General features: G+C 42.7%; 1 protein-coding gene across 1 annotated transcript in view; it reads right to left on the reverse strand.

Annotated features, from left to right (window-relative positions):
* EBF2 (early B-cell factor 2) overlaps window positions 1-13,432 on the reverse strand; it is a 120,281-nt gene that overhangs the window by 102,384 nt on the left and 4,465 nt on the right. Inside the window, exon 6 of the mRNA XM_010018235.1 lies at window positions 10,301-10,369. Coding sequence (XP_010016537.1) covers window positions 10,301-10,369 — 69 coding nt within the window. The remainder of the gene's footprint in view (window positions 1-10,300; window positions 10,370-13,432) is intronic.

Consider the following 13,432-nt stretch of genomic DNA (forward strand, 5'->3'; position numbering starts at 1 on the left):
GGGAAAGGGGGAAAAAAACTTAAACCTTCAACCAAAACGTCCCAGAGGATATTTTTTTTTGAGGTCTATGTCAACAAGTGACACTGACACAACCCTGGATACTTTTCCCCCCCTCTTTAGCAGAGGAATTCTGACTGACCAAATCTTTTGTCAACATGAAGTCAAATGATTTATTCTGGCGTGGAGTCAACCTTCAAAGTCATCGTTATTTTTCTTCGAGGTACTGAGCACCCATGTTCCTAATGAGAGGAGAGATTTGGGAAAACATCACTATTCAAGTATTCACTCCTGCTCCAAATTAGTATCCAGCACAATGTAGCGTGGAGACCCAGTGACACTGCAAGCAGCATTAATTCAAGGAGCATTTAAAGCTGTCCAGAATAAAACCTCCAGATAGATGCAGAAGATGAACAGCATGCCTGAAGGAGGCAGACCTCTTCAGCTTTACCTATCCTCCCAAACAGCACTTTTTAGTTTAGATTCATGTGAACGTGAAAATCCCAAGTTTTATCTTTTCAAACAAGGAAATTTCAGGAACTGTAGTTCCTGATGGAAAGTTTACAATGGACAACAAAGCCCAGCTGGGAATTTTAGCAGTTTCATGTTTCTTTTCAGGACTTAGTTTCAACAAAATATTTACATGCATGCTTCTTGATGTTGATGCTAAACAGAAGTGCCAACTGCTTTGCTGAATCAGGACCCATTTGCTGAAATATCTTTTTATTGAAGTTGCAGAAGAAAGTCTAACCACATCTCTTCAAAAACCATTCAATCCAATTTGTATTGGCATCCCCAACTCTTGACTTTAAGTCTCATTTCTTCATGCCATCAGCTAATTTCATCTGTTCACTGTGTTCTGGCTTTCAAGTGCTTTAAACACGTGTGTAATTACCCACCCTATGCCACCTCTTTCCAAACACTTGCTCTTCTTTCTCCAAGGTTTGGCATTGTGAAACAGAACGCGTGTGCGCCTGGATAATGCAAACGTACCTCGTGCAGTCCTGCTTTTGCAACATAGCTCTTGGGTACAGAGCCTAAGAGCAAGGCAATTATTTCTTTCCTTTCTGGTACAAGCCTCTTGCACAGAACTGCAAAGATCAAGACAAGGACCCAGCGGGAAAATGTGGTAGTGGAAAACTTTTCCCCTGAAGCAAAGGAACAGACCTAACTAGAGCAAGTGAACACCTACAATAATCAGGCTAACAAACCAGCTTGGTGGTGCAGTCAGCAGCAGCAATGGAAAGCATAAGGAGCATGCAGAACTGATGGCACATCCTGTGGAGAAAGCTGACTAGTACTTTGAGGGAAGCACTGGGAATACAAGGGAAAGGCTGTCAGAGGAGCTATTTCCTATCACGCTACAGTGCCTGAATCCTGAAAGGATTCACGGTAATTGACAATACCATTTTCCTTTGCTTGGGATTCACATTTCCAAGGAGAATAGTTACTCCACTCTTTTCTCTTTAAAGGGATAAAAAAAGCACAGGGAGTAGAATTTTCTGCCTTCATGCCAAAACCTGAGCAGAGGGAAAAGGGCTCAGTAAGCTGCAGAGCTGGACCTGCCCCACTCAATGGTCACCCCAGGCCACGTGGGTATGAAGTTGTGACACTTGGAGCTGCAAAGCTCCTACAGCCCAGACTCTGCCAGTTTCCTTTCCCAACGTGCAGTTCTTTCCTGGAAAAGCAGATTGGGTTTCAGTCCTTGGTTTTTGGTTGGTTTCTTGCTTGGTGGTTTTGTTGGGGTTTTTTCCCCAGTGAAAATACATTTGAAGTGCAGATTTTTTTAGTTATCTCAATGAACATGGTTTGCTGGATGTGGTGCCTTCTGGAAATGGAACCTTTGAAACTGGCTCATAGTTGGGCCTCAGAAAAAAAGAGGCACTAAAATTGTTACTTTTGATTTTTATTGCTAAAATATGCACACCCACTTCCAGAATACTTGAACACAACCTCGCTCCTGCTTCCATTGAAATTAGAAGAAGTTTTGACGTAGATTTGTACAAGATAAAACCTTAACCCCATAACACACCACACAAACAGGAGCCCTGGTGGTAGTTCTCTGCTGGAATAAATAGAACAATCCCTTCGGCATGAGAAATGCCTTCATCTGGTGAAAACAGCTTCCTGCCATCTCCTGTCAGGTGTGACAGCACTTGAGTTCATGAGAGGGACAAGCGATTAAGAGCCACCACAGGGCAATCACTTGCTGCTTCGTTTTACTTTCTTGAAATAGCCTTTGTAGGACAGATACAAACCCAAGTAGGGCAGAGCAGCTCCTTTTGCCTAATGGGTTCACAGGCACTCAAATAAGCTGACTGCTTAAAAACAACTCGGGAGCCACAGTAAAAGAGAGAAAATTATTGCTTCCTGCCATGACCAAATATTAAACACCACACACCTAATGGCTCTATCACTCCCTAGGGAAGAAGCTTTATGAACAATAAAATCCCAGCAGACTTGCACTGGTTGGACTTAGAAGCCTCATTATAGGCTCACTGATCCAATACAATTTACAAGCTCAGTGGACTCCACTTGACGGAAAAGCCACCAAACATGGAGTTATAAATGGATTGGCCATGGAGAAATAAGCATTTGTTTGTGAAGGAAGTGACCAGAGAAGAAGAGATGGGGAGGAAAGAAAAAACAGAAGAAAGATGAGTTGGATGAGAGCAACACGTTAGAGATCCCCATCAGAGAGAAAGATAGGAATATGACTTACACTTGCAGAGAGAAAATGCTGTTCCAGGACATGCTTACGTGATCCAGCCTGGAACACACAAGTCTTGGATTCCACTCCACACTGTCTCCTACATGATCCTGGGCAAGTCATGTCAGCTTTTAGTGTCATTAAAATGATGAGCCCATCACTATCTGACCTAGCAAGTTTCAGACATACATGATGTACTTTCAGTCTCAACCTTGTCTTCATTTTGCAAGGACTCTGGGTGATGTTCTGAGCAGGACAAGTTATTTCACCCCCTATCTGAAAGGAGCAAACACTGTACATTAACTGGGAGCCCTTCTTCAGATGTGAAGCACGTGCTTCAGAGTGGCTGAAGTTAACAGCATGGAAAATAGATGAGATCTTACCAGAAATAGATGGTGAAAGAAATACAAGGAAGGGATGGACAGAAATAAAAGGTTCAAAAGGAAAGCAAGAGGCAGTAACAAGAACAGCTAGGGCAGACGAAGTGACAAGTCCATAAAACCAGGTCTAGACAGAGGCCTAGAGGAGTGTAAAAGTGATAAGGAAGAGTATTTCAGGTCATAAATACACAGAGGATGCTTTCATTAAGATGCAAATACTCGGAAATATTGGCAAAGATGAGTTCAGATGGATCCAGGCAAATGCAGACCATTTTCAAACAGCTGAGTTTCAGAGATCCCATGTCAATGCTCTACAGGCCCAGAATTTCTTTTGCCCTGTTTGCATAGTGAATTTACCCTCAGCTACTATTCCCAGAGGTGCTTTAGCTCATGGGAAACTTTCGTTCCATTCCCCACTCTACTGCTACTGAACTCATTGACTCTACTGGCTCCTCGCACTGCTATCACATCTGTCCTTCTGAGAGCCTTCAGTATCAGCTGGCTGCTCACACAAACACAACACAAACTGCATCAAATTCTCTTCACTGCAAGAACAAAGCTTCCATTTAAGAGGAGACAAGGATTTTTCCACTCTATGTTTGGACTTTGCTCAAAACTCTGCTTTGCTTGGTCAGGATTCACCCAGGCACCACCATCAATGGTTTTTGTCTCCACTAAAGCACAACTCATCTAACAAGATTGGGATTTGTCCACACTTGCTGTCCAACCTGCACTAAAGCATCAGGGAACCCCTCTGGCAGGTTAAAGCCATTCCTCTTGTCCTGTCCCTACAGGCCCTTGTACAAAGCCCCTCTCCAGGTTTCCTGTAGCCCCCTTTAGGCACTGGAGCTGCTCTAAGGTCTCCCCTTAAGGAGCCTTCTCTTCTGCAGGCTGAACAAACCCAGCTCTCTCAGCTTGCTCAGAGACTTAACCATGCTCCACTGGCAGTTCTGAAACCAGAGTATGTGCTGACTATTTCAGTCACAGACTTAGTGGAACTAAACTAAATGGAACTAAACCAACCAATCTTGGTTAACACTCCCACCTGTTACGTTTTTCCCCTTTAACTTATCCCAAAAGGCAAGCGCCCCATTCAGAGGGGCACAGGACAAAACACTGCACAGTCACACAGTGACAGCACACAGCTTGGAGCACTCCTGTACAAAAACCTAGTGGAAGTGAGGTCCCAGTTCTGTTGCTTCCTAATAGAGCCGTGCTTGAAGTCAGCAGTGATTTAAACTCATTTCATTTCTTTTTGGTTAGTTTCAGAAGCAGTAACACCTTCAGCCCAGGCAGCAGCAACTAACAGTCTGGGGAGAGAATAACTTTTAAATCACTCCAAAACAATTGCCACCAAATGGCAAGTTTTCCACATCTCCACAGTATTTGCACACATCAATTTTCAGCATGTGTCTTTCCGTGTTACCAGTGAAAGATAGAAAAGCCTATGGGAATGGCTGGAAAAATACAGAGAGTCCGCAATGGAGAACCTGGGACTTCCACAGTTCAAACTAGCTCCTTAACCACAAGTCCATCCTTCAGTTTCCAGGCACACTCAGAGAAATCTTTAAGCTCCTCTTGACTCACTAGCTTGCTGCAAAACCTGTTGTCTGTTGACATTAAAAGGAAGATTAAGTGACACCGGCCTCCAGTTTATTCCATTTACAAGCTTTAAGTGATTGTACATAGCAAAGATTACAAGATGTTTTGGACAGCAAACTAGTAAAGAAATGTTCTTTTTGCCTAAAAGGGGAAGAAGGGGGGAGAACCAAACACACACATGAGGCACTAAGAGAACCACTTGTCAAACCGCTCCGATGGTGCACTTTAAGTTACTGACTCCCCACAAACATCCAGTCTACTAAAAAATTCATAAAGAGACAGATGGCACAACAGCAGCTCTTTGCAGGAGAGCAGGGTTTAGCAGTGAACAAAGGACTTTGACTCCCTAGGACAAGAGAAGAGATCATTGTGGGGTTTGGAAGCTTGGAAGGGGGGATTGGAGCACACAGGGAGCTGAAGAGGGCTGTGTCTCTCTGGGGCTCCTGGTTTCACCCCACAGCAGCAACAGATTCGAGACATTTATTCTACCTTGGCAGGCTTACAGGGAGTGTGGAGCACACAGAACAAGAACAATCCACCTCTATCATGGAGGTGAAATCCTTGCAGTAGAAAGATGAAAAATAAACCCAAAATTCCTACTGAAGGCTCTGAAACCACTTTCCCCAGGGGGAAACTGAGGACTTATGTGACCGGTTTGAAGTCTCAGGGCAACCTGTATCAGTGGGAATTTGACCCAGGCCTCTCCATTCATGTTGTTCTGCCCCTAAGCATTAGGAAATATCCTCATGTTACCCCATGCGTTTTGGGATCAGCCTGAAAGGGTGATGGAAAGGATAAAGTCCTTTTTAGATGGTTAAGATTAAGAGAAAAAAGTAAAAAAGTAAAAAGAAAAAAAAAACACAAAGAAAAAAATACAAATTAAAACCACCCCAATATTCCCACTTGATGAATGGGGAATTTATATACTCTACAACTCTCCTACAATGAGCAAATCTGCAGTAAAGTGAGGAATTAAATTCATTTGCAGCATCTCTGACCTTTTAATCACAAGACCAAGCTTTTTTATGTGCATCACTGCAGTGGGGAAGGAGGAAAACTAATTGTAATATAAGCAAAATACAGTTTTCATTTGGGAAGTATCATCTTTAAAAGAACAAGCGTCCACCCTTCTAGCTGGAAGCCACCCCAACCCCTCCACATCCCTGCCTGTGATTTCAACAAAGAAGGGAATGTTAGTACTCAAAGTTCACAGATTTCCAGGAATTACAAGGAACATCGAGATCCACCACTTCAGCCATGAAGGGAGGGGGAGAATAAAAACCATTCCATTGCTGAAGTCTCAGAAACCCACCAATTCCACAGGTACTAACTCCAAAAACTAAGCTGGAAGACAGGATGAATAGACATAAAGATCCCTGGAAGCCCACCCGTGCTATGATCCACGATGGAAGCACACTAGAACCTATTTAGCTCTGATGAATTTTGATCTCATACACAAGGTTAAAGCTTGCTCTGACATTTTGAGAGCTGACTGGGATTTGTGCTGTCTAAAAAGCTTGGAGTGTCTATTCTGGAAATGCTTCTGGACTAAACATCGATAAGGAAACCTCCTGCCCATGCTCACACAGTCCTTTCAGTGCTGCGCTCCATTGGGGTTCTGTCTTTCCTGCTTTTTGACCTCTGCAATAGCAGCATTGCAGGATTTGAGCTGTATCATTGCCGTTAAAACAGAGGCAGCATTCTGAAGCCAGATTCTGATCAGATTTACCCTGGAATTCTGACTGGAAACACTGCAGGAACCGAAATACTCCAACATATCCTACAGACCTTCGTTGGTGGGAGAGGGTCACTGTGAATTTCGGTGAAGAAGTTCCCTTTCATATAGAAAAGTGCTAGTTTTCAAGAGTGAATGGAAAAATAACTGCGAGGTCCTCAGGATCTAAATCTAGTCCCCAGAGCAAAGGTCACAGCAGAAATGTTTTATTCAGCATAAGAACTTTTGGAATTCATTCAAGGAGAAGAAAAAACCCAACAACAACAACACAACTGACATTTTTTTCCCACTGAGCATTTTCTTCCTTTTTAAAGAGGGATACAAGTTTCCATGATCTGGCAAACACCAATGAATTGTGCCTCCCTATAGTAATAAACAGATAAACCAGTCCATGGGAGCATAAAAACAAGGAGAGAAACAAAGAAAGGGGAAAACACTTCACTGCTTTTGGAGTTATGGCCATCTGCAGCAACTTGTAACATAGATCCCAAACTCAGCTAAATTTGGGGCACAATTAGCTCAGTGCAACAGTGGATGGTTATAACCTCAACTGATCCGATGGCTTCAGTAGTGTCCTGAGGTCTGCAGGATGAGTCTATGGCGTGGGCTGAAGCAGAGCACAGACACACCCCCCACACGCAGCCCCTCGCTAGCTCAGGTGAAACAGAATAGTACTAAAGTTTCAGCACACAGACACGGGTGTAGATCTCACCCAGGAGCTACTTCACCACCCTGAGATGTTCCCAGAGTAGTTCAGTTAATTGTGCCCATTCACGATAGGAGCTTCCTTTGAGTACCATAGACAGCTTGCTTCATCTTGGGCTCCAAACCCCTCTGCCTTGCAGCTCCTTTGCTGTTTAGGAAGCCTGCTTGTACAGTACAGCAGCTTAGGGATCAGCAACGTGGCGCCCTTCCAATCCTGTATATTTCAGCAGGCCGCTGCCTTTGTGCAAGGTGCAAATCAAACACAGAACTTGCTAGAACTAAGCTATACACAGCTCAACCTAAAACCGGGTTCCATCCCTGCTCTCACACCTTACGACAGTCACCTGCTAGAGCTTTGAAGATATTGGTCTTTCCTACACTGTACAATCAAACCATGTTTTAAGGACAGCTGGAATCCTTCTATTCTAATAGAAAGCTCTATCCCATGTCACTCAGCACGTGTGTTTAGACACAGCTCTGCATGAACACAAGCATTCTCCCTCCATTTTACTTTCTCCTTAATTTCTCTAAAATCATGTTAGAATTTAACAGCTGCATTGTTACACCCCAAGTTTTTACCTTTACCCACCATTTCAAACAATAAAAAACCCACCTTCAAACCAATTATTAGTTAGTTCTAACAAGAACCTGTAGTTCACTTTAAACTAAAAAGAAACCCACCATGAAGGCAACACTGAACTGAAAATCTTACCTTTCTCAGCCTGCATGATGGCAAGCTGCATTTCAGAGATTATATTCCACCTGCTACTGAGCTCTTAAGCAGAGATGTTTTCTTCTAAAGAAGCCATATAAAGACCACCTGAATAAATAAGAACACTGCTGCCCAGATTCCCAAGCTAGTTCAGAACACATAGAGTTCTCCAGCAGAGTTTTCTGCTTGTTTGAAAGACAGGAAGATCAGCCCCACTGAATGTAGCTTGGGAGAGTAGAGTGTTTAGTTAAACTCATAGGTAGTTGTACTTACTGCTGTGGACATGTCTAGACAACAAATTCCTCTGTGCACAGACACGTACAGCATAAACTTTGTTAAAAGATTTGGATTACATGCGTTAAGATGTAGTACACAGGATTATCCCTCACTCCTCAAACCTTGTGTAACTGGGTAAAGTGATGGAGTAGGAGCAACTGTGCAGAAAACAGAGTGATTTGCTAGATGCTGCCCTGTAATCAGTGGTACAACAAGATTTAGCTTTGAGTTTAGCTTCTATTCACTAAACCATGCCACCAGACAGATTTGTCATCATGCCTTTCCTCTGTGGCCTAAATCTGATTTAGTGACTGCCTTTAAAACCAAGTGAAACAGCTTTATTGGGCTTTACCCTTTATTTCTCTCATCTACCTTATTATTTTATCCTCACTGGACTCCAGATTTCACTTCCAATGTGGAGACATGCACACACACAGATGAAAAGGAAGAACTGACACTCAGCAAGAGGCTGCCAGACTGAACCTAGAGGACTCTTCCACACGAAAGGGAATGGCTATTGCTGTTAGCAGGGGAGTTACAAAGAAAAGCTCTAGGCTTTTGATAAAGTTAAGAAAGGTTGGGACTCACCGACCACACAGATAACTTGTGATGTGTTTTACACGCTGCTGTTAAAAAGAATAACCCTGTTCTTTTCCCTAGTTACACTTCCATTGTGTTTTACATCAACAGATCTCAGATCCCCACAGAAAGCATCAGAATCTTCATTTTGCATGAGAACACACAGCTTGCGCGAGACAACAAACTCAGTGAGCGGTAGGAACTACCCCCTTCATGGACTTAATTCCTGGGCTAATACAGTGCTCACGTCATGCTGCTTCTCCAGCAGCAAGACCAGTTTCAGAACATTCAGATTGGAAAGTTCCCAAAAGCAGATTCATACCAAACATCAACACAGCCAAAAATAAGCTTGAAATTTCACAGAAAAGGTCAAGATGGCATATCTGGGACTTCTGCTTCCAGTCAGGAAACTGCCCCCACACAAACAGCCCAGTTTGCTGCCACTGCCAACTCTGGCCCCAACCACAACTTGTAAATACAACATTAAAAGGGAAAACCATGGGGTAAAAGGTGCAAAGAACCATCACATCAAAGTTCAAAAATACTTAGATTAACTCTGTCATGAAAAAAAAGAAAGAAAGAATTGCAAATCTTTATTCAAACCAGCTTGACCATTCTGAATGCCAAAACAAATTCACAAGACATACTATGACAAATAATGCTTATTAGAATGTAGATAGAGCATGCCAGACACATACAAACATAAAAGCTGAATCCACAATCAATCCACTTCAGCAGCAGCTCTCCACTGGCCCCTTGTACCAGCTGCTTCAGGGAAAAGAAGCTCTTTAAATAGTTACTATAGATTAAACTGGGGGGAGAAGTTTCTTCCTGACTTTCCCTTATTTCCTGTTCTCCTCTGGAGATCTTGGTTGTACACTTCTTTGTGAAAGCTCTGTCTACTCTTATTTTTCCTTTTGGACTTTTGCTGAACTCCAGATCACAAACACCACTTCAAGTCAGTGAGTTCTCAGGCAACTTCTCAGCCTCCACAAGTACTCACAGTTTTTAATGTGCCAGTTCATGATTTAATAAACTGCTGCTCTCCCCTATTCGTTATTTACCTAGAAACTGGCAAGCAGAACCTACACTTGGATCTGGAACTGAGTAACATGAAGCTGCTGTTCTACATAAAATTGTTCACAACCCCCAAGCCATCAGTTTTAATTCTGCCTAACATGTTACACTTCTGCCTTTACTCCTTCCTTCCTCCCCACATTCCTACAAAAATGGTATTTTGTTAAAGAATATTACTGAAGCTGCCAGGTTGCTCAAAGCTTTATCTGTCTCAGTAACCCAGTTGGATCATATCCCTGGTGAACAGAAAACATTCCAGATGTATATATGGAATATTTGCTCACAATGAAAGCGATACACAGGGAACTTAGTTTAAGAGATGAACATCAATCATTATGCCAAGGTAAGCCCAGATGGACTAAAGCCAACCAGCTCTTAGGCTGGCAGTTCTGTAAGGAATCACGAAGCACAGACATCCCCAATGGCAGACGCTGACAGATAACCATCATCACAGACCCTCAGCCACCTCAAAGCACAACCAACAATTTGGGGTTGCTTTTGTAAGGGAATGAGGATTTGTTTCCTACCTGTCAATGATCACGGGGTCAGACGGAGTCTCATTTCTGTTGCCACAACTCTTCTTCTCACAGCACCGACTAAAGAGAGAGAGAAAACCAAAGTTAAAGAATTACTGGGACAGTTGATGGCAAAGCAACCAACTAAAAGTCTTGTCTGCAAAGCTTCAGAACTCAACACGTGCCTAGAAGAGCGACAGAAAATTCTGGCTAGGCTTTCCAGAAGGGAATTGGGTGCCCAAGTCCTGGTTGATTCCAGCTGGATTTTGGCCCTTGGCTCCCCAGTCTTTTTTTGAAATTCCCAACCAAAAATGAAAAGCAACATGGTCATACTTTAGACTAAGGTGCTATTTATAAAGCTTAACAAATGATTAACAGATGTCCTAATGACATGATGGGCATGAGTATTGTGTTATGAACTTGATGATTTGTTTTATTCTAATAACAGATTTGTTGACTACTAAATATCCAGTAACCCCTCAGTTTCATACATCCACAGGAAGTTTCAACACTTAGTAGCACTAATGAATGCCCTAAGTGACACAAACGCCTTCCCAAATTCTGCTTTCCAGAGTCTGCTGAGGTTGTTCAAATTCACCCCATGGGATCAAGGAATTGCTGAGGGGTTTGTACAGCACAATAAATAGGTGCTGAGTACATTTGCAAAATTCTGGATTTCACAGTTTTCCAGCTGGAGAGCAATTCCAAGCAGAGGAAATAAAAAAATCCAAATTCAATGAAATGCTTCACTTCACTGAAGGCAGACAAAGCATGAAAGAGGGGCTTTTCTCTCCACCACACACACACACACACACACACCCCCCAAAAAAAATGCCTAATATTCAATTATAAATACCTAAAAGCATTTGGACAAAACCCCTCTTTCAGATATGGAAAGGAGAAAATGCAGGTATTTGGAATTGAAGTCACAGCGTGTGCCAGGAACTTCCCGTTCATGAGTTGCAATTGCCCGGCAAGATGAGATCCAACCAGCAGATCTATTTGAATAGCAGCTCTAACCGTTTCAACATTTCTACATTCCCTTTGCCTCAAACCTGCACTTACTCATTGATGCTGGTCCTTTTAAAATAAAAGGATACACTAAATATTTAAAAATCCCTGGGGCAGAGCCTCGAGCTGCTGTAAATTGTCATAGCTCCATCGACTTCAGTGAAGCTATGGTAATTCACACTAGCTAAGAATATCCTATTCCCTCCCTCTCCCAACTTTAAGTGCATCTTTTATGCATTTCACTGCCTAATGATTGTTTAAAGAGAATTGCATATTTTTGTCCTAAAAGCTGAGATAGTTTCTAAAGAAAAAGAAAAAATAAGCCCCCCAAAAGCAGAAAACCCTCACATAAAAGAATATCAATTTGGCATCTACTTCCGACACATCCAGTGTAACGCTGGGATTAACGCTGGTGCTGGTGTACATGTTGCTCTAATAGAACAACAAAACCCCCAATTTTTAAGATACTTTTGTAGTGCTTGGGGTTTTTTTACAGCTAGCAGAAACAGCACTTGTTTCCTCTCTGCAATAATACTAAATGATATAGCCTTTAGTGATGTAACTTATGCAGATGATCATAAACATATATCTGATTGCACCCTGGTAATATTCAAGCAGAACACACAAGTAGTTCCTCCACATCTCATCAGCTCGTACACCCAGGGCTGCCATTCCTTGGCACAGGAAGTGTTTTAGGATGAGTTCTGCGAGACTGGAGTTCAATGTGGCTGGGATCTGAAAAGAGCACATTCAGGTGATGGGAGTTTGCACAATTGTCGCAGTTCGGAGCTCTACATTTGGAATACCTAGAAATTTTCCTTCTAAAACTGTGGCTTTCAGCTAAACTCCAGTCTCTGAATCCTTGTTTCCAAGTATTCCATCACTGTACCCAAGTACTAACACTTCCCCGGGTTTGGTTTACAAGTGCTGTCTGTGACAGAATTGACTCGGTTCAATTTAAGTCAATGGCAAAAATCCCAGCGCTGGTGGTCTGGGATCAAGCCTACAGTATTCTCTTAGAGCAAACTATCGGCATGACTTCACCAATACTTACACTTCTGTTACAACATTGCGCCAGGAACATACCTTTGGAGATGCCCATTTGCTTAAAACAGGAATATTGAGGCCTGTATTTTCTACACCTTTTCTTATTATTCTTTGCCCTCTAACTAGATCTAACAGGGAAAAATAATGGTTTACATTATGAAGAGTGCTGAAAAAAAACCCAACAACAAAATCAAACACAGAAACCAAAAAGCTACTATGGCCAACACCAGATCTCCAAACTGAATACTCCAGAAGGCTCGTGTCAAATGCAAACTTGCACCATTTCCCTCCTCACACTTGACTAAAATGGTTTTAAAATTCAGCCCTCAACTTCCCTCCCCTCCCCATAAAAAAAAAAAAAAAAAAAAATCTGTCTCTAATTTCAAACTCAAATAAGCTCCCAGCATGGTGGCCTTTGTTTTGTTTTCTTCTCCCCAACTCCTCCCTGCAATTGCATAACAAAAGTGTCTAAATTCACACCATCTGGCCGATAAAGACACGGGCCCCAGCGGCCGCCTGGCCCAGCTGATTAGAGCTCCCGTCTAGTCTGAGCCTTGTGGCGAAAGTCACAGCTGTGGGGCTCGCCTGCGCTCAATACAACTCTGTTATTAGCCAGCTGTAGGCCCTGAGACTACTTCTGTTCACATTATAATACCTTTTAACCCTCTGAGCATTGAGGGCATAGGGGGTTGCTGGCAGCAGCATAACAACTAGTTTCCTCTTAGTCGGTAATTGGAAGAAAAAGAAGAGGAGAAAAAAGTTATTCCAGGAGAGGAGAGTGTTTACCTTGATTTCCAGCCATTGGGGGGAAGCCTGTGTGGCTGAGAGAGACCCACCTAACAGGAACAGTTCCCATTAGGGCAGAATAACCCAAATGAAAAATTCAGATGTGCAAATAAATAAATAGGAGCCTCTCAGTGAAAGCACTAATTATTGAGAGTTGAGAGTTTAACTTTCAATGGGTATGACAGATTGTTGTAGCCGTATCAATATTTAGACAACTTTCCTGCTAAGCATGCATCTGTCACCGTCTGAGGCAAAGAGACGGGGTTTCGCGTGCACTTGTCTCCATGCAGCCGGAAAAGC

The sequence above is a fragment of the Nestor notabilis genome, unplaced genomic scaffold (assembly GCF_000696875.1).
Source record: "Nestor notabilis isolate BGI_N333 unplaced genomic scaffold, ASM69687v1 scaffold15637, whole genome shotgun sequence".
NCBI classification, from domain to species: domain Eukaryota; kingdom Metazoa; phylum Chordata; class Aves; order Psittaciformes; family Psittacidae; genus Nestor; species Nestor notabilis.